This window comes from Talpa occidentalis, unplaced genomic scaffold, assembly GCF_014898055.3.
Source record: "Talpa occidentalis isolate TD23 unplaced genomic scaffold, MPIMG_talOcc4v2.1 talOcc4.6, whole genome shotgun sequence".
Lineage (NCBI taxonomy): Eukaryota > Metazoa > Chordata > Mammalia > Eulipotyphla > Talpidae > Talpa > Talpa occidentalis.
The window spans coordinates 84,447,817-84,469,425 of record NW_023604972.1 but is presented as its reverse complement, the minus strand read 5'-3'; the positions used below and the strand labels follow the sequence as shown (position 1 = coordinate 84,469,425).

Below are 21,609 nucleotides of genomic sequence, written 5' to 3'. Positions count from 1 at the left end.
TCCTCATAGTATAAGAGGGGATCAGAGGCTGTATTCCAATTGTACTCACATCCCAGACTGCAGGTGTATCAAAAGTGATTCTTTTCAATTCAGCTTTCCAGCCCCCACAGTGGTTATTTAAAACTGTGACCAGTCTCCCCAAATTATTCCTCTCACTGTTACTAGGGCCATCAAATAGAAATTCCCTCTACTTCAACCTCCAAACATAGCTTTATCATTTTATTCCTTTTCTCTTTATTCCTAACTAGTCTAAGAAGCATCTGTCTTGTTTAAAGTCATTTTCTTACTCTGCTTGAGTCTTTCTTTCAGGAAAATACTTCATGAAATATTATCTCTTTTAGTAGAATCTTTTAGTAGAATCTTGAACATCTCATTTGTGCTACTTTTTTACACACATACACATGCTTAAGGGTTTGTTTCTTCATCCAAGCAAAACAAACTTCCTTGATCCTGGATCCTCCAGTAAAAACTACCCTCTATTTCTTCCTTTCCCTTCATAGCAAGATTTTTCAGAGTGGCCTAGCCGGTCTTGCTATCTTCATGTCTTCATCTCTTATTTGCTCTTCCACCTACTGCAATCTGGATCCTGGTCTCATAAAAAATGGAAACAGCGTTTACCAGGGTCCCCTATGATCTCTATTAAATCTAAGTAACATTCTTCAGTACTTACTGAAGTTGTCCTCTTCTTAATCATCTTTAATGGAACTTTCCCCTCCCTTAGCATTTGTGTTAATGACTTCTCTTTTTGTTCTAAGCTTCTGGCTTTATCTTCATAATTTCCATCATCTGCTCTTTTTTGTCCCCTTTCTTTGGATTCCTTAGTGTTCCTCAGGATTCAATTCTCCGCCCTTTCCTTTCTTTAAATTTGCACACTCTTTCTGGTGTGTTCCTGTCCTTCTGATGGCTACATAAGCCACCCATAGCTATTAGTGACATCCAAATTTGTGTCTCTAGCTCGTCACCTCAGTTTTGGAACCGTATATCTAATACCTACTTATTGGATAGCTCCACTTAGATGTCAATGCTCAAGTCTAATCCAGTATGCTAAAATTAAACTGATTATCTTCCCTCTCTCCCAAAAACAAATGTGCCCAGTGAAGATCACCAGTATGCACTCAGTGGCCTAAATCAAAAACCCTCCCCGAATACCTTCTTTTTTAGATAATGTCCAATACTTTCTGCGGATTGCTGCAGGGTACTCTTCCTATATAAACCTCATCATGGCACTCCCCTTTCACAGCATGGCTCAGGATCAAGTGCATAATAATCTCACTAACTTCAGGATGAAATTCAAGCTACTTAACATACAAGGTCCTTTTGCATTTGCCCATATCTATCTATTTGGATTTTTCAATGACACCCCATTGCCCTCAAATCTATGCTCAGGGTTGAATGAACTACTTTCATATGCACCTCAAAGTGGCAAACTCTTGGCAGGCCTTGGCAGTGTTTTTCACTCTACGTGGAATACCTTTCCTTCCTCTTGAGGAATAACATCTCTTTCATTTCTTACTTATCTTTCAGATCTCAGTCTGGACTTCACCTTCCCCAGGAAGTCTTCTTCAACTATCTCTAGCTGTTTCAGGAATTCTTCCGTGATTCTACAGTACCCTACACATACAGTAACCAAAGCGCTTGTCACACTAAATAGTATTCACTTCTTTACTTGGTTGTGTCCTTGATAAACCTTGACTGGGTTTTGGTGATATTTGCAGACTCTGTACCTAACATGGTTTTTGGTACATATATATTTTAACCATGATACGTTTACCCCCCAAATTCTACGTAAGCTTATTTAATACTTATCTTTTATTAAATGGTCAGAAAAACTTAAAAGACATTTCTCCAAAGAGGAAATGAAAATGGCCAACAGGCATATGAAAAAATGTTCAACATCCCTTATCATCAGGGAAATGCAAATTAAAACCACACTGAGATACCATCTTACACCTGTGAGAATGGCACATATCAAAAAAGCAAGCAACAATAAATGTTGGTGAGGATGTGGTGAAAAAGGAACTCTCCTACGTTGCTAGCGGGAGTGCAAACTGGTCCAACCACTATGGAAAGCTGTCTGGAGATTCCTCAGTCTACTAAAAATGGAGCTTCCATATGACTTGGCAAATCCATTACTAGGGATCTACCCAAAGGACACAAAAACATTGATTCAAAAGAACACCTGTGCCCCTATGTTTATTGCAGCACTATTTACAATAGGTAAAACCTGGAAACAATCCAAATGCTCAAAAACAGATGACTGGATAAAGAAGATGTGGCATATATACACAATGAAATATTATTCAGCAATCAAAAAAGATAAACTCATGCCGTTCGCAGCAATGTGGATGGAACTAGAAGGACTTATACTCAGTGAAATAAGCCAGAAGGAAAAAGAAAAATATTGGATGGTTTTGCTTATAGCAGGAATATAGGAGAACCCAATAAGACATCAATGTAAAAAACTAGTAACAGTACAAAACACAACAAAGCAAAAATGGACAATTATAAATCAGAGACACACTGCAGGGGAGGAGGAGGGAGAGGGATCGGAGGGAGGGAGAGAGGGAGGAGCACAAGGGACTGAAATGATGGTGCACGGATGCATAGGTGAAGGAAACTCTATGGGGACTACACCTGAGGGGGTGAGGGGAAGGAAATATTGTTCAAAAATGACCAAGGATGTAAAAAATAAAAAAAAATAATATAAAAAATAATACTTATTTTTTATTATCAAAGTGTCCAATATAGACATAGTTCCACCTGAGAGTGTTTAATCTTCCATGATACATTATACAAAAGCCCTGATCTGCAATTAGTAAAGATGATACCAACTGGGTGCTTAGGTATCCTCAATGTTGCTAGTTATTTTTCTCCTGGGATGCTGCATAGGGAAATCAGATTCAGGAGCACTCAACAGTTATTAAGTCTTCCAGTCTGCTTACTCAGAGCCTCCCTTACAAAGGTTAGCATTTGGCGTTAGTGTTTCACACAATAGCCTTTCTATTTAAGGATCTTCAAAAGTGGCTCGGGATTGAACTGTTTTATGAATGGAATGTTAGGTAAAGAAGTCAGGTTTTACTTGTAAACAGAGACTCAGCTGCTTAGTCAAAATTTTGTTTTTTAGTACAATTAAAGTCCAGAGATCATTCTAGCTTGATTTCTGACTTTAAGGGAAATGTAATTAAGCATTATGTATTTATCTTTTTACCCATTCCCACCTTCTTTCTATTAGCTTCCAAGAAACATGTGTACCCCCAACCTATGATCTTCAGTTTTCACACTGTGGAATTGTCATTTACTATCTCCACTTTCTTATGTATCATTAATTCTCTCCCATTATTCCACTAAAAGTGCTATGGTAAAGGCTATTTTTCCTTTCCCTTCTTTTTTTTTTTTTTTAAGAGAATGTTTTATTTCCTAGTTTCACAAATAAAGCTGGCTTTGTTGTTGCTCTTTGGAGATTAGTCAAAGAGACCAAATCTTTTCTCTTCATGTCTCACTCCTCCAGTTCTCTTTTGCTTCCACATTGACTGGGGTTGCAGTGGCAGCAGAAGTAGCAGTGGTAGTAGGAAACTCATGAGTGGCAGCCACAAATGCTGATGATCAGCTAAGAAGGCCTTCACCTTTTCAGCAAGTGGAAGGTGTACTCAGTCTTCACAGACAAAGCCAGGACTTGTCTGTACCCATTGTGATAGAATGGGGCACTGATGTAACTGTTAGATAACCAATCTGCAGACAGAGGCAAGCAACATTACAGACACCCTCCAGGATGTGAGAATGCAGACCTTGCTCTGTGATTTCAAGCAGTTTGGGGCTGTAGATGTGCTGTTGCCAAATATCTGTGAGATGATCAGCCCAAAGGAGAAGGAGGAGATCCGTTCAGCATGTTCAGGAGTGTGGCTTTGCTGGCTTCCACTTCATCTCCAATCTTAATCAGTTGCACGTCACTCAGGATTTTGATGTGCCCTTGGAGATTTTAGTGGTGATACATAAAGCCCAGAAGAAGCTGATCTTCTTGGGCTTCAGGCCAGTGTTTTGGGCTGATCACAATGACTTCATATGGGGCAATGCCACCAGCACAATGTAACAAGCACATTATTGACCAGCAGGATGTCCATATCTGATCTCAGTAAGGTCCTCCTTGGTGAACACAAAATCCACATTTCCTCGGACTATATGGGCCAACAGTTTTCCTATGTTGTCTTCTAGATGCCCCCTGGGTAGTCTTACCTACCATGATGTTGTTGTCCATCAGTACCATAGCTTTTCTGGGGAGGGACATGCCAATATGCTGCTTCTGCTGGGAACTTACATTGTCTGTTCCAACAAAGAAGAATTTTAGATAACCATCCCAAAGTTGGATGATCTTTAGGAAGTAGTTGGACTTCCAGGTTACCCTGTCTGCCCTGTGCATCATGGCAGCATGTCAGAGATTGCCTTGTAGGGTTTTAAGAGTATGTTATTCTCCGAAGGATGCCTGTTGAGAGTTTTCCCAGCCTTCTGCTTTTCAGATCATTTCTTCTGTCCCTTTGCTGGCTTTTCCTCATTCAAAAAAATTAGTGTCTCCATGATTTCATTCATATATTTGGCTGGAGTTCCTGAGTCCTAGGCATCTCATATGTAACATGTTAAAAATTTAATCTTTCGGGCCTCCCCGGTGGCGCAGCGGTTGAGCGCTAGGCTGCAAAGCTGCCCACAGCCTCTGCAGTGCCAGTTCGATCCGGGGCCCACATGGCGCGCAGACCTCTCCTGCTGCCCGCTGCTCCCCTCAGCGGTGTACCTCGGTTCTTCTGCCTGTTCTGCTCCCCGCTCTGGCTCTGGTGAATTCTCTCACCCTCCCGCGCTTCTGACTGTACCCAGTGCTTGTATAAATAAATAAATATTAAAAAAAAATTTAATCTTTCTTATGAATTCCTAATCTCAGTTAACAACTCTTCATCTAGGCTCTTAAGTTAGCAACTTGTCACACACATGACTGATGAGCATCATCATCATCAACCCTAATTTTTATTAATAGCCTGGTAATGTGCCAGGCACAATACTAAGAGTTTATAAGCATTTACTTATTTAATCCTCTTAACACAGTCAATATGCAGGAGTTATTAACCCAATTTCATTGAACAGAGAAACATAAAGTTGCTTGCTCAAGGTCCCACAGCAAGTGATGGGCTGGGATTCAATCCCAGGACAGATTCCAGAGCCCATATTCTGAATTCCTATGCTATACTCATGCTGCAACTGTATCCCAGAAAAGGAAAACAAAAAAGGAAACCAAAATTCTCACCAATTGCAGCACCCTGATCTTCTACCCTGTTTGCAAGAGGGAGAATAAGGTAAGTACTTAAAGCATACTATTGACATCACTTGTCTGATTTGTTATCTATACCACTCCCTGAGGGATTGCTGCAAGGACTGTAGAGGAGTGCCCCACTTTAGCTTTCATCCAGCTCTGATAAAGAGGCCATGTAGGCATGGGCAGCTTTTAGCCACTCATTTTCAAAGAGTAAAACAACTCAAACTGGGACTACGTGATGGCTACCCTTTGCTCATTCTTTCTAGAGTTCTACGATTAACTGTTCTTAAGTAATCAGTAAACCACTTGAAAAACTGTGCTCCTAGGAAGCAGCAAACTTTAAAGTACTCACGCAAACAAATAATCTTTTTCTTACAGATAAGGCTTAGCTGAGACATTCTAACAAAATTTTCCATGCAATATATGCTAGTTCTTCATTCCCTGATGATTTCTCAGGTGAGAGATTTGATTTATTATCATTTATAATTATGCTTACATTTTAGAATATATTGTTCCCCTTCCCCAAAAGGCTTATTATAAAGGGATTTATTGAGGTTAAAAAAGATGAAGAAGACATAATTACGGCCCCTGGGCAGCTCATAGACGTGTGAGGAAGAGATACAGTGAGAGATGAATATCAGGCAACAATAAAGTGGTGGGAAACTTACAGGACAGAGCAAACCACACTCCCTTGGGGAGGTTCTTCCATTTCTCTCATAACACACACACACACACACTCTTAGAACTTGGTTTTTTTCTTTCTTGTATATCCTTTGCATAACATAATTATTTTTTATCACTATTAGCTGTTAATAAATTGATCTAGATTTATCTGGAGTATCATGTTTGTTTTTTTCTTTCACCTATTATTTGTAGAAAGTCTTCTAAATATATTCCAGGAAAGGTTTACTTAAATTAGCTAGTTCTAACTGAAAATTCCTTAAGTTCGCTGTTTTAGGATCTATGTGTCAATTGGTTACTTCTCTGTACAATCTGAATTGAAAATTTATAAAATAATTGACATATATAAAGACTATTTTGGTTTTTTCATCATCTGTAAGGGGAAAAAAAGCATGTTTATAAATTGTATCCCTATATAGAGTTTGATACCCAGTAAATATTTGTTGTGTGAATTAAAATCAGTGTGAGTACTGAATGCCAATGATAGATTGGTGGGAGACATTTGAGTATTGTTGACTGATTTACTCCCCTACTTCAGGGGAGGAGTGAAATAGACATTCTCTTTCTAATTCTACTAGAATGTAAGCTCCTTGAGAATAGTCATTGTCTTAATTATCTTTGCATTTCTTGAAAATATGGATAGCACATAGCATATATAGTAACTGCTGATTTGGTGAGTATAGAAGGTGATGAAATAAATCTAAATTAGTCTGTCTTAGAGTCTTAGAGTGACTACTAAGCTCAGCCTGAGACAAGTAAACAGGTGATAAAGCAATCAAGAAAAGGTGCTAAGACAACAGAGTTGTTGAAGAAAAGTGGGGGCTCTATCATGAAGGTATTCTGAGTCTTGGATAAACTACAGAGCTTGCTAGCACACTTGGAAATCGATGTACTGCAATTTGACTGCTCTTGCTTCCACCTGCTGGTACAGGGAAGTAATTTTTTAGATAGAGCAGAAACTACTTAGCAGCTTTAAAAATTTTTTTTTATGAAAACACTGGACTTTTGAAGTGCTTTAGCCAAGGTAACACAGCACATGTCCATGGAAGGTCATTCACAAAAAGGAGCTACAAATATTTTGAGTACAGAGTAGAAAGACCCAACACAGAGACAGTCCAGTAACTCTTACTCTGAGTAGTTTCAGTATCTGATAAAGCATTATCCACTTTCTTTCACTGGACACTTTTTGTACTCTTAAAAGTAATATTTAAATTTGATGGTTAAAATGATCATGAAACTTTAATGACACAATCTTGTTCTTACATAGAAAAGAAAAAACAAAAACAACAATAACCTATTATTTTGGAAACAACGTCAGGTATTTCAGTTGTACAAAGCTTCCTCTATCAGGAAGGCTTAGAAGTAGAAATAATTTTATTATACAAAAGCTTCCTTAGGAATGATTTACTTTCAATTCTTTCTTAATATGTTAGCGATTCATTTTTAAAAAGAGAAAAAGGTAACTTTATTTTAGATGTTGAAACATAAAGGAAATAAGTTCTTGTTTCCAAATTTCATTGTAAATAAAGAGGGATGCTTCAAAGTAATCTTTTCCAAGAAATAGGAATAAAAATAAAAAATATTAGTAAGAAACTGCTTAAGGTTATATGAAGAACTATGTACAAATAGCCACAATATTTCTACTTTTGACAAACTGAATTTCTAGAAAATGTTCACATTACAAACTTATAAAGAATAAAACAGAAAAATCTCAGGTTCTGGAAAATAAGAAACATAATAGTAATAATCTGATTGTATCCTAATTTTGTGTGTAGGAAAAAAGCGGTTTAATAATTAAATTTTAAAATACACTTATTATAAATGAACATGAAACGATTTATCTTCTTAAATCATTTAGCTGGCTTAAGTAAAGCCACCTGAGACCACAGAGAATCTAAAATCAAGTGCTGTATCACAAATGAAATTAAGAGTTCTTTAATAATTCATTAGTAAAGGGCCTACCCACATGCATAGAAAACCACAACTGGAAAAAAGATATTCCACTTTTATTTTTCTCTACAAGGATGAATAAATTGCTTTTGGCACATTTAATTGGTGCTTGGGGCATACTGTTCAGAATTAAATCCTTAGTAAATTAGTCAGGAGAGAGACTACTCTCTTCTTTACCTTATTTAATACTTAAGCTTTTTTTTTTTTAAAGATTTATTTTTATACAAGAACTGGGGTACAGGCCAGATGTGCAGGAGGGTGAGAGGATTCACCAGAGACAGAGCAGGGAACAGAACAGGCAGATTGACTGAAATACACTGCTGAGGGGAGCAGCAGGAGAGACAAGAGAGGTCAGCCCCGCCATTTGGGTATCTCCGCAGCTGGCCGGGAACAAACCCGCACTGCAGAGGCTGCGGACAGCTTCACAGTATTGTGCTCAACTGTCTGTGCCACCATGGAGGCCCAATACTTAAGCTTTTTTTTTTGTCATCTACACATGAATATTTTGTTGTATGGATGATGATACCTAAATCCTCATGCTTGGCTAATAACTAATTTATGTTTCCTTGAAAAGACTGGTTCAGCCACAGATAGGTGTTTATTATTTTTGTATGTGACAATAGCAGTATGGTTATGTATTTCTGAAAAAAAAATTTTGTCTCTTAGAGCTATATACTGAAAATAATAATGATTAAAGTAATACAATGCTGGGTATATGTTCCAAAATAATTGCAAGAGGAAAAGGCATAATAAAAAAGACTAGTCATGAGCTAACAATTTGGAAGGTTGGTGGTACAGAGGTTTAACTAAACACTAGCTTTTTATGTTTATGATTGAAAATTTACATAATTTAAAGAAATTAATAACTGTTCATGTGCCTAGCTGTAGTTGCTATTCTAAATTCAGATATGTGGTCTGAAAAACATATGAACTCATACTACAATGGAGCAAGGGGAAAAGTAGAACCTAATTAAGAATAAATAAATTTGACCAGTAAATGAAGATTCATAAGTTCACAATTGGGAGAGGCTTAAAAACTAGCTAGTTCAAATCCTTTCATTAAGGATGAGGCACGGTTATATTAAGTAATGAGTAAATACTATGGGCCTATGCTTAGGCATTCTACTTTATTGCAGATAAGGTGAACATTACCTTAGGAATAGATTATGAGAAAAGATTCAAGTGATTTCCAGTGTATTGGACAATTGGGGTTGATGACTTTTACCACAGTTATCAGATAGCTGACATGTTACTTCATCTAGTTCTGAGTAATCTCAAGCTGCTACTTGGTCACCGTCAATTACCACTACCACCACTATCAAAAACCATATTAAAGCAAATCATGTATGTAGCACGCATTGCTCTAAGTGCTTTGCATATACTAACTCATTTAATCTTTCCAACAACATCATGACATAGGCCATTATTATTCCCATTTTTAGAGATGATGAAACAGAGGCAGAGAGAGGTATGATAATATACCCAAGGTCATACAATTAGAAACAGCTAGCAAACCAGGCAGTTTTACTCCAGAGTCAGTGCTGTTAAACACTACACAATATTACTAACCAAACTATCACTTTGGCATTTCTGCTGTTCTCTTGAGTTGCTCACAGCTATTATCCTAACATATCATCAGTACCTGCTACTTTTCTTTATTCTCCCTTATTCTTGTTGACACCGGCAGAGATATAAGCTGTGTTGACCCATTCCATGTTGACATGTCCTGATTTACTTGTTGGTCTGTCACAGAAGCCAATAACTCAGACTTATGTAAGACTGCTGTCAATAGTCTATGTGAGAAAGGAAAATAAAGATGTCACAGCACATTGTTATTTCTACTTTAAGATAATAAAAATGATTACAAATTCTTTAACTGTCTATATATCAAAAAACTACTCTTTAAAACAGGGAAGATAATTTCTTTAGAAGACAAAAGATAAAAGATTTGCTTTTTGGAAGTCAAAAATGAATGTGTTCTGGGTTGCGAAGCTGCCCGCAGCCTCTGCAGCGCTGGTTCGATCCCCGGCTGCTCCCCGGCCACCGGAGGAGGGTCCCACATGGCGCGCAGACCTCTCCTGCCGCCAGCTGCTCCCCTCAGCAGTGTACTTCGGTCCTTCTGCCTGTTCTGCTCCCCGCTCTGGCTCTGGTGAATTCTCTCACCTTCCCGTGCTTCTGACTGTACCCAGTGCTTGTATAAATAAATTAAATAAATCTTTAAAAAAAAAAATGAATGTGTTGTCACCAGTATAAATATTACATGGAGACAAAGTCAGCACTGGAAAGTATTCACTGGATTTGGCAACTCACACCAAAGACAAAGTGTCATCTGATCAGAGACTCTTTCCTCTCTTGTTCTTTGGCAATCACATCAACTTGCTAATTCATGCTGAACTTGGAGAAGTTCTAAATTTTTCCCTTTGTGCTACTCTTAAGTCATCTTGCTCTCACATAAGTTATTTGTTTAGCTTAGATATAAAACTTCATTTTAATTCTATCAGACTCTCCTTTTTAGACTGGTGTTCTACTGAGTTATGATGCTCTGGAACTTTTTACCTTTACTTAAGAGTCACTCCAGGGCCTTCCCGGTGGCGCAGCGGTTGAGCGCTGGGTTGTGAAGCTGCAGAGCCGGTTTGATCCCTGGTTGCTCCCCCGCCACCGGAGGAGGGTCCCACATGGAGCGCAGACCTCTCCTGCCGCCAGCTGCTCCCCTCAGCAGTGATTTTGGTCCTTCTGCCTGCTCTGCTCCCTGCTCTGGCTCTGGTGAATTCTCTCACCCTCCCGCGCTTCTGACTGTACCCAGTGCTTGCATAAATAAATAAATCTTTAAAAAAAAAAAAAAAATCACTCCAAAGTTTTACTAGTAGGTCATCTATATTCTCCTTCCAGTCATCAATAAAGCATTTGTGACTTTCAGTAGTCACATATAAGCCAGTTTTTTTTTTTTAAGATTTATTTTTATGTATTTATGCATACAAGAACTGGGGTGTAGGCCAGAGCTGTGCGGGGAGAGGAGGTGAAAGGATTCACCAGAGACAGAGTGGGGAGCAGAACAGGCAGATGTACTGAAATACACTGCTGAGGGGGAGCAGAGGGCAAGACAGGAGAGGTCTGTTGCACCATGTGTGGGTTAGCTCCCTGGCCAGATATTGAACTCAGGCCACAGCGGTGATAGTGCTGAGAATTAACCCGTAGGCCACCAGGGAGAACCCTAAGACAGTTTTTAATTATTCAAGTCTTATGGCTGCTTTTTTCTACCTTGAATAGAAAAGAGAAAGTTATAATTTACCAAGTACATACTTGCTATCAAGAACTGTGCTATGTGTTTTCACGTACATTGCTTCCTGTAGTCTTTATAAAAATAATGGTAAATAATTAATGTTATCTCTACTTTAAGATTGGAGAAAAAGAGGTGTATGCGATTACACAAATGTTTGAAACCAGGTCTGCCTCCAAAGACATGCACTTTGCACAGTATCTTTATTTTGTGTCTCTATGTACAGAGATTTTTTTTTTCTAGTTTTATTGATATATAATCCATATACACTATGCTACAAATTTAAGGTGTAGCACATTCCCTTTCTTGGAGTACTTGTTTTACAAAGTAATTTCTTAGAGTAATTACTTTGGAGTAATTTATTCAATGTGACTACTAATAAATTCTAGTAAACAGTGTGTGGGAAGAACACCTTCCCCCGATCTTCACAAATCCTACCATCCCTACAGACTACAGTTGAAACACATAAATTATGCTTGTCCCTCCTTTTTTACTTCGAAAGTGATTTCTCCTTCCCCTGAATTCCCATATCAATTTCTCTCTGGTACTTATTATCTTCTACCTAGTAATCTGATTATTTATGTGTGTGCCTTATCATCCCTATTAGGCTACATTGCCTTGACTTCTTATGGAAGGTAAAAATAAGAAAAAGCCCTATGAAGTCTATTTCTGTATTTTTTATGTAAGTATTTTTGAGGGTATTAGTCATTGCATTATTCAATTTTCCTGATACAATACATTCATATGATAAATTTATTTCACAAACAGTACTACAAGTACTATTCCTGTGTTAACTATATTTTCCATTTGTCCTTAATGCCAAAAAGCTCATAATAAAATTCTGGACCCATTTAAAACAACTAGGCTAACTCAATGTTTGTTTTGATTTTTTGGCCTAATATTCTTACCCCTTATTAAATCTTAATGTGTATTTTTGGATGAATCAATCACAAATTAATTTGAATAAAGCACAGGATCCAGATCACACAGAACAGACATGAACTGTGTTACTGGATATAGATCTGCCATTATGGTTTCTTCAGATTTTCCTCGGTACTGTCTCAACCAGGTAGGGCAAGCTGCATGCCATTGTCTTCTTGGTCTGACCAACATGTATTTCTTCTTCTCCTCTGAGGATTATACTCTGCTTGGTGACATATATTTCCCCAGTTCCAAGTGACTCCCATGTTATTTGGAGAGAGGCTGGCTTCCCTGCCCTGGTTGAGGCAGGTCCACCCATGAGAACTTTGCCTTCTGGTTGCTTTGACTCAGTACTTTAGATATTGGCACCTCCTTCAATTTCTTCCATACCCAGGTAGACATATTTAGAATGGGTTTTGCTCCCAGAGTATTCATTAATTAGATGGTTATACTGTATAGATCCACCAATTGGGTCTGTTAGACACCAAGTCACTGCTTGAAAGATGTGCCCAGTGATGACAAGAGAAAATGTCAAAGATCATGTCTTTTCTCTTCTGCTTCATCTCTACCTCAATATATACTAAAAATTCCTGTGTATGTTAGTTATATTGGCTTTCTGCTCTAAATTTTCTATTCTGCAATTTTTTTATTATACAAGTAGGTCTAAATAATACTCAGACATAGCAATTTTACCTAGCAATTTTGTTTTTGCATAAAGAAATTTACAGCAAGCTATTTCAATATAAGACTTACGATAATTACTTTTTACTCAAACTTATACCTGTCATTGCCAATAAATATCAAAATGCCAAATCTAAGCCTACACTCTTGAAGACATCAGCAGTAAATGATGAATTTTCAATTATTATTGATGGCATCTTTTCACCCATCCATTCAATAAATGTTTATTAAGCATCTACTATGAGAACACCATGCTAAGTTCCAAAGATACAGAAATGAACAAAAAAAAAAACAACAAAATAGGCCTCTGATCAAAGGAAACTTGACAACTAGTATGGAAAACAAATACTATTAACAATGTATGTATTATGGAACTACTTACAGTACTCAGAGGGGCCAAACTGAGTAGGTGTCAGGTAAATTCACCCCGAGGAAATGCAAAGTATATTGATAATGGACTTCTTTTGGTAAAGTAGAGAATATATACATCCACAATCTCATAATTTAGGTCTATATGCTTGCACATATATACCAGGAGACATGATGGGAATATTTATAGCAAAATTGCTAATAATAGCAAAAAATTGGAAACTCAAATATTCATTGACAAGGAAAGAGATAACAGGTTTTAGAATGATCCTACAATGACATAATGATAGCTCTTAAAAGAGTAAAAATGAACCTCAGTCTTGTGAGACTAATTTTGTCATGTGAAACTAAACCAATTGGGGACATATAGACATGGAAACATTATAAAACAAGACAAGAGGACTATCAACATAAGGTTAGGACAATAGTTATCTGGGAGGAGAAGAGATATGGTTGGAGAAGAGCACCCAAGAGACTTCAAAGGTACTATAAACATCTCTCTAGAAATACATACCTTTTTTTCCTATTTTTTTAACCATATATAATATTTGTGTATATTATTTCATAACTTCAAAGATGAATGATAATAGTTAGGCTGTAGAAAGGTAGGGGAAGAGAAGGATATCCAGATAAAATACTCAGCATGTATTAATTTAAGGGCAGGAAATAAGGACAAGACTTCTCTGATTGAAACTTTGAGTTCACTGAGTAAGAGACCATTGTAGGGATTTATTAACAATATGAAAGAGTATTTATTTTATCCCAAGGTTAATGGCAAGCTAAAGAATTTTAAACTGGAGGAATATATTTACATTTCATAAAGATCTCTATTGCAGTAGGAAGCAAAACCTGAAGCTGGGATGCATGACCATTTAGATTACAGTGATGGTACTCTGAATAGAATAAAAGAGAACTGGAAGGCTATTTAGGACTTTGTAGTTGATAGAAAAGGTAGAGAGAAAAATGGCCTGAAATTGCTCTCACCAATATTGACTTGGGTAAATGGTGATATCCATGGAGAGAGGTAAAACGGCAGAGAATGTTGTAACTTTGATTTAGGATAAGGTGATAACGAAGATTAAACATAACAGGTTCTCAACCAATACATGCAAAATGAAAAAGTGACTAAAATGTGGGACCTCTAAAGGAGCTGTCTAATTATTGGTATAAATCTAGCATCATTCATCTTTGTTCTAATGAGGCTGCTGTTGGTGGGCTACTGGATGTGTTTCCTGGATGAGAACTGATCATCAGAAAGCCAATCCCTGATTAGAAACTTGGAATTTTCAGTCCCCATTCTTTTGAGAAAGGAGAAGGGTGGAAATGGCTACTTGTGATTGCTGTGCTGCTATGGCGTGTGTATGTGTATAAATCAAAAACAGCAAGGGTTCTGCATCTTCTTATTCTATATGCTTCTCCCATGAAAGTTCTGGTCCTTGTCTTAACTAAAGAGGTGATAATACTTCAGTCTGAGAACAATTAAAAGCAATTCATAAATTTAAAAATTCATTTTTATAAATAATCTCAGCCTAGTCTTTGATACTTGCTACTCAAAACCCTTTGTTAGTATATTTTTTTTCTAGCACTGTTGTCCTAAAATTTGGATGGGGGGAGAACCTCAATTTTATTTTATTGTGCTCAGATACATAGTTACATTTATATATAACTATAATTTAATTTGTCTGAGTTTCTAAGACTTCCCTTATGAATAAATGTTTATATCAGAAACAAACAACTTTTTTGGCTTCTAAATCATAGTCCTGAATTTTTTCTAAGAAAGAGAATAAACCCTCAAAAAATATAAGTTAACATAAATTATAGTAAGTCTCCACTTACTGAACCAGCAATATTAAATTACTCAGGCAGGTGAGGTATGGGTATACGCAGTTTGGTGGAGGAAAATTTCATTTTAAAAAACCATGTCTAAAAATTAAAAAACAATACTCAGTGTAGGTAAGAATGTAGGGAACTAGAATTTATATACTGTGCTGGCAAGAGTATAATTTGGTAGCAACATTTTGGAAGAGAACATAAGCACCAAAGCCTGAAAGATGTGCACGCCCTTTGATATACAAATTCCACTGCTCAGAATTTAAACTAAAGAAATAATTAAAGATTTTAAGAAGGACTTGACAGCAAGAATGCTTATTCAAGCACTGTAAAGTTAGAAATAACTGGTGTGTCCAAAAGAGGGAATGATTAAATTGCCATATATCCCCAAATGGACTGCAGCAATTTATATTATGGGAGGAGATTTATATTGTATAAAAATTATAATAAGTATGTTATAATCTCATATTTGTAAAAAAATATGATTGCAGGTAGAAAAGATTTTGGGAGATGTTATTAATTGGTTCTTGTGAATGGGTAGATTTGCTTTTGCTTGTCAATATTTTTTAAGCTTTCTATATACATTGCTATCATAATTCAAAAAAACAAGCTTTATATTTTTTAGTTAAAAAAGGAAACTAAAGTTATTATAGCTGTAATCTGAAATAAATATTATTGAAATATATTTTTCTTTTTCTTTTTTACCAAGCCATCCATTCCTCACATTAGATTTTGCTTGGCTTACTTGCTCTGGCTGAAGTAAGAGAGGAAATGCTCTTGGTTTAATTGCTATGGCAACAAGAGTTGAAAGAAATCTTAGATACCATTTAGTCTAGTCCTTTTCATTTCACAAAATAAACTCAAGAGCAGTCCAAGAGATTGGGTGATTTACTTAAGGTCACAAGGATAGTTGAACAGCAACTACAATATAATCTCCAAATTCCTATTCCACTTATTTTCAAGAAACTAGCTTAATTAATACCCAGGTCAGTGATCCTGGCTGCCAAGCTGGCTTTGGGAAGGGAGTATAGCAGCTGTGCCAACAGGAAAATCTAAGCAAAATCATAAATTAGTTAAGCAAAAACCTATAAACTCAACACCAGATTGAACCCTTAAGTGTCAAAGGAAACAGAAAAACACCTAACAACAGAACACAAGGAGTCTTTCCTGTTGCTTCATATTGACTTTTTTGGGAGGATATCGATTTTGAAACAAAGAGTTTTTGTGTTTAAGGTACTCACAAGTATCCTAGGCTAACCACCACCACTACCACTACTACTACTATTGTGTATGTTAAATTCAATATGGCTTAAGTATTTAATAGAAATTCCCTCAAAAATGTAACAAAGTGAGTTTGTTACTTCAAGGAAAACAACTGAGAGTATTTGTTACCAATGATAAAATTTCAGCTTTCAAATGAAAACTATAATTTTGAAACTGTATCTTCTACATGAGCTTGCCAACATGAGGGAGATTGTAATGCAGCAAACTACTACTTTTTGAATGACCAATGTCTGATATTATAAAATCATGTATGGGTAAAAGATCCATTCAAAATTTAGGAGAGTAATTATTCCCCATCTCAGCATTTACCCTCCTTTTCCCTTTCTTTTTTTTTTAATTTATATTTTATTTTTATATTCCCCATACAATTACAACCCCCTTATTTTGACCCCAATCCCTCCTTTCCCTGCCCCCCCATCCCCCCATATAGTGTCTCTGGTTTATAGTTGTTTATTGATTTTGATATTTTCTTTCTTACAGTTATTCTTTTTCCTGGTCCCTTATTTAAGTTTTCGAGATTCCTGCTATGAGTAAGACCATCCGGTATTTTTCTTTTTCTTTCTGGCTTATTTCGCTGAGCATGACCCCTTCCAGTTCCATCCATGTTGCTGCAAATTGCATGAGGGGCATGATACCCATATAGTTGAGGCAAAGAGAATATAAAAAAATCTGTGCTTGTTTCTGGTGTACACTCTCAGAGGTCCTTGGCGACTGGTATATACAGCAGGTGGGGTGCTTAAATGTCTGCTACTCTTGGATCTTTGCTTTTATAATCTGCTTTTACAAGGCCTATTTAAGGAGTCTACTTTACTGCTGGCAGGGGAGTCGAACACAATAAAGCTATATTTAAAAAATTAAAAAAACCCACAAAATTTAGGAGAGACCCACAGATTTTAATGTAACAGAGCACAAAAAGTAAATTGATAGTTTCAGATGCCACGTTGCAACAAACCTGAAAATACTATCACTTGTCAAACTTTCAAGCAATATCAAAGAATATCAATGATTATCTAAAAGAAGCTATTAAAATACACCTCTCTTTACAGCTACCGATGAATAAGAGGTGCAATTTTCTTCAGCTTTTTAAATCAAAACAAAATAGTGCAACAGATTAAATGCAGAAACACATGGAAGAATCCAGCTATCTTTTACCATCATATTTTTTGCAGGAAAACAAAAACAATGCCACTGCTATGATAGTTTTTTTTTTTAAAAGGTATTAATGAAAAATAAAAGGTATTAATGAAGATGTGAAGAAATTGGAACCCTCACTCACTGTTGATGTAAAACAGTACAGCTGCTATGGAATTTTGATGGTTTCTCAAAAAATTAATCATGGAATTACCATATGATCCAGCAATTATACTTTTAGGTATATATCACAAATAACTGAAAGCGGGGTCTCAAAGAGACACATGTACATTAATAATCACGGTAGCATTTTTCAAAATAGCCAAAAGCTGGCAACAACCCAAAAGTCCATCAATGGATGAATGGACAAATGAAATGTGTTATTTATACAATGGAATATTATTCAGCTTTAAAAAGGAAGGAAATTCTGACGCATTTCAACACAGATGATCCTTAAAAACACTACGCTAACAGAAATATGCCAGTCACAAAATGTAAAAAATCGGATGATTCTACTTGTATGAGTTAAGTAGGAAAAGTCAAATTTATAGACACGAAAGACTGGGAAAGAGAGTAATGGCGAGTTATTATTTAAGGATGCAGAGTTTCACTTTGCGATGATGAAAATGTTCTAGAGATGGATAGTGCACTACAATGGCTGCACTACAATGCGAATATACTTAAATATCACGGAGTTGCGCAATTAAAATAGTAAATTTTATGTTATATATATTTTACCACAATAAAAATAGAAAACAAAAATGCAATGTCATTTTTCTCACTGATTTTTTTTTTCAGAGGGGTTTTGGAAATAATTCTTTTTCACTGTGTATGTAGTGAGTTTATCAACTTTTTTTTTTAAAAGCAATACTTTAAAATATCCCAGTTTTAATTTCTAATTGGTAATATGGAAAGATATAATCCACATAAACAGAAGATCTTTGGTCCTTTATCTCCTTTGAGAGGTAAAGGGGTCCTGAGACCAAAAAGTTTGAGAACCACTGTTTTAGATGAAATTAATTCTTTCTTGTCACACCTACATTATGTGAAGATCTTCATGTGTTGGTATAACTTCATTTGACAGCTGTAACACTGGCAGTCTGGAGACTACCAAAAAAAAAAAAAAAAAGAACAGCTTGAAATGATCAAATCCATCACATTAACTCTTCATAATTACTGTCATCTCCTAAACGCACCATCAGGACCAAGCAACACAAAGCTCCGCATAGATAAGTGGCAGTGCAGGACAGAAAACTGTTAACAACATTACATGCTCATGTGTTCCATAGTAGTTTTATAACTATACTATCTAGCAAGAAACACACGTTTCCTTTTTTTTTTCCCCTCTATTGGGTCTTCATTAGGATTTACAGTTCAAGGCTAGATTTGGAAAGGGTGGTACTAAAGACATTGTTTCGGAAAACCATTAGATCCAGCGCATCCGTGCGAAGAATTTAATTCTCTCAACATCTTGTCACTGCTGTTGCGGAGGGGTGTGGTTCGAGAGCTAGGAAGCAAGCCACAACAGCAGCTGAGGCTGCCCAAAGCCATGTCCAAGCAATAATTTCCTTCATTTTGGGCTCAATTTGCCTCGGCAAGAAGCTGAATATTTTATGGGGGAGGAAGTAAACGCAAAGGAAATTCGCAGACATGGACGGAATTAAGCAAAACCACAGCGGCTTCATCTCCCGTGGACGTGTCATGATTGGTATGCTAATGATGTACGTGAGGGACAACTGAGAATTGTCATTCCCGAATTACAGCTGCGGCACTTTAAATGACAGCTCTGCAGTTCGGGGGTGGGGGTTGGGGGGGCAAAAGTCAAATGGTTTTCTTATTCGGATCGTCTCTCTGAATTCCTTTTGGGCCAGGCCTCTGACCCGTCCCGCTAACCGCAGCTCCGGCCGTCCCTAACAAAGGAGAATGGACGCCCTCCCGAGGGAGCGGAGGCGGGAAGATGGCCCCGAGTCACCGCGCCAGGTGTCCCTCAGGGCAGACCGCGCGGGCTGGGGGGGGGGGGGGGGGGGGGGAGGGCGCCGGCAATGTCGCAGGGGTGCGGTCGGGAAAGGCCGGGCCCGGGCGTTTGACACCGCCTGGGCAGAAGCCCCCTCCCTGCCCACGGTCAAGGTTACCCCGCGCGCGGGAGGTACCTGTGGAGGCCTCGCACAGCCGAGAGGCACCGGGCGATCATGGGAGCGCCGAGACTGCTGGCGGCGGGCGCGCTGTCCTCGCGTTCGGGTCGGGGCAGCGGGACGCGCAGGGGCCCGGAGGCGGCCTAGCCGCGGAGGTTACGGCGGTGCCTACCCGGCCCCAGCCCTCCCACGTGCGGCAGCTCCACGCCGGCGCCCACTTGGCCCCGCCCCGGCCGGCGCCCGCCCCGCCCACCCCGCGCCCCCGCCCCGCCCCGCCCCGCCCCGCCCCCCGCCCCGTGCGTCCTGCGCCGCCCCGGGGGCGGTTCTGGCGAGACCCAGCCGCCGGGAGCTGAGCGCACTGCTGGGTGGGCTGAGGGGGTGGCGGAGGCTGGGGAGACGGTGAAGTTTGGGCGACCGCTGGCAGTGCTGCGATCGGGAGCCAGGCTCAAGCCCTGAGGTCGAGGGGTGGGCGGGCCGCCCTCCGGACCCCCATAGGCCCGCAGCAGCCGTCTCGCATCCTCCTGCCTGGTAAGGGGCTTCTGTCTGGGATGGGTGCGTCTCCCGCCGCCCCAGACGGGGCCTGCACAGCGCACCAGCTGCAAACCCGGTCAGGGCCGACGCGAGGCCCGGCTGCCTAAGAGAGGGAGAAGGAGGTCGATGTACTCTTGGGAGAGGAAGGGGGAGAAGCCTGGAGGAGGTGGGACATCTCCTTTCCCCCGCGCAGCTCTTCTCCTTCCCCCCTCCTCCCGTTCTTTTTTCACCTTCTGTTCTGGGGCCTTCTTTAATACTTGCAACCCTGTGGCCTAGAGGCAGGACTCGCCTTTTACGTGTGCACACAAATAATAAACATCCTAGCGGCGGGTACCACACCCTGGTTTTGAGTTAGGGAACCTGGGGAGCAGAAGGATGATGCGATTTAGTGGAAATAACCATTAGTGCTGGCTGGCTCTGCGCCACAGCTTGAATGCGATATAGTATTCCGTGTGAATGAACGTGACCGGTAGCTTCCAGCTTGTCCACGAGGATACAGCTACTGCAGAGAGCACTGATCGGCTTGTAGTATCCATCGATTTAGACTATGCTTTCCCAACACGTCTGTTGATTAAATAGACATGTCATTTTTACTAAGAACGGCACTCAGTAGTTTAATAACCTTTCATTAATATATTTCTGAATCAAATGACTGTCTCGACCTACAAAAGTAGGTGTAATGTAAACTATGATTACATTTTTTAAAAAAATCTCATGAAGATGCTCAGCGTGGATCAGCTTCTGAGTCAGCAGTATGAATTCTCCCTCAACTTAGTACCTAGGCCTTTTGGGATTTCTACATCTGTATCCTTAACTGCATTTGTACCAAACATACTGTTAAGATACAGTGAGATATTCAGTGCGAGTCTAAGCTTATATATGTTTTGAGGGAATTCTTATTTTGCAAGATTTCACATATTCTAATACCACTGGGTATAAATGAAAATATGCAATACATTGCCATAACAATACTTTGTGATCCCGACTCTAAAAAGAGAGAGAACTGAACGTAATAAAGGTTTTAGTTTTTTAATTTTAATATGATTTATAACCTCCCTATTTATTACTTTGTAATTTATAACCTTCCTGTTTAAAATAACTTAGTTTAGTGTTTTTCATTTTTCTTACCAAGGTAAAGGGTTTAAAGGTTTTAAAATGTCATCTATCAAGCACCTAGTCTATGCAGTTATTCGTTTCCTTCGGGAACAAAGTCAGATGGATGCGTATACTTCGGATGAACAAGAAAGTTTGGAAGGTAGGCACCTGTTCTTTGTGTTCCTTTGTGTTATAATTATAAATGAAGACTACTCAGAATATTTTGTTGATCCTTCAAGAAGAGAACTCTATTAGGTTATTATATTTCCACTCTGATACTTGTGTTTTAACTAACAACAGGACTGTTGTTCATTTATTGCACAATTATGTCTCAGAACTTGCTATTAATATTGTAGGAAATATTTTCTTCAGGGCGACTGCTATTAACTGTTAACAACTGCTAGTGTTACTCCCATTTAACTGATAAGTAAATG

General features: G+C 38.5%; 2 protein-coding genes and 1 pseudogene across 10 annotated transcripts in view; 1 reads left to right on the top strand and 2 right to left on the bottom strand.

The window, feature by feature from the left end:
* NLN (neurolysin) overlaps positions 1–19,694 on the bottom strand; it is an 85,093-nt gene extending 65,399 nt beyond the window's left edge. For 2 of the 6 annotated variants that reach the window (XM_037529209.2, XM_037529210.2), the window contains exon 1: positions 19,568–19,694. In XM_037529209.2, the coding sequence (XP_037385106.1) occupies positions 19,568–19,608 (41 nt within the window). In that variant the 5' untranslated portion in view covers positions 19,609–19,694. Of the gene's footprint in view, positions 1–9,566; positions 9,718–10,480; positions 10,727–18,457; positions 18,525–19,567 lie in introns of those variants that run through there. The other 4 variants (XM_054688472.1, XM_054688474.1, XM_054688473.1 and 1 more) reach the window with 4 other exon arrangements.
* LOC119260251 (60S acidic ribosomal protein P0-like) lies at positions 3,486–4,487 on the bottom strand (annotated as a pseudogene).
* SGTB (small glutamine rich tetratricopeptide repeat co-chaperone beta) overlaps positions 19,384–21,609 on the top strand; it is a 32,956-nt gene continuing 30,730 nt past the window's right edge. The window contains exons 1-2 of one of the 4 annotated variants that reach the window (XM_054688476.1): positions 19,384–19,397; positions 21,213–21,335. In XM_054688476.1, the coding sequence (XP_054544451.1) occupies positions 21,236–21,335 (100 nt within the window). In that variant the 5' untranslated portion in view covers positions 19,384–19,397; positions 21,213–21,235. The other 3 variants (XM_037530590.2, XM_037530591.2, XM_054688475.1) reach the window with 3 other exon arrangements.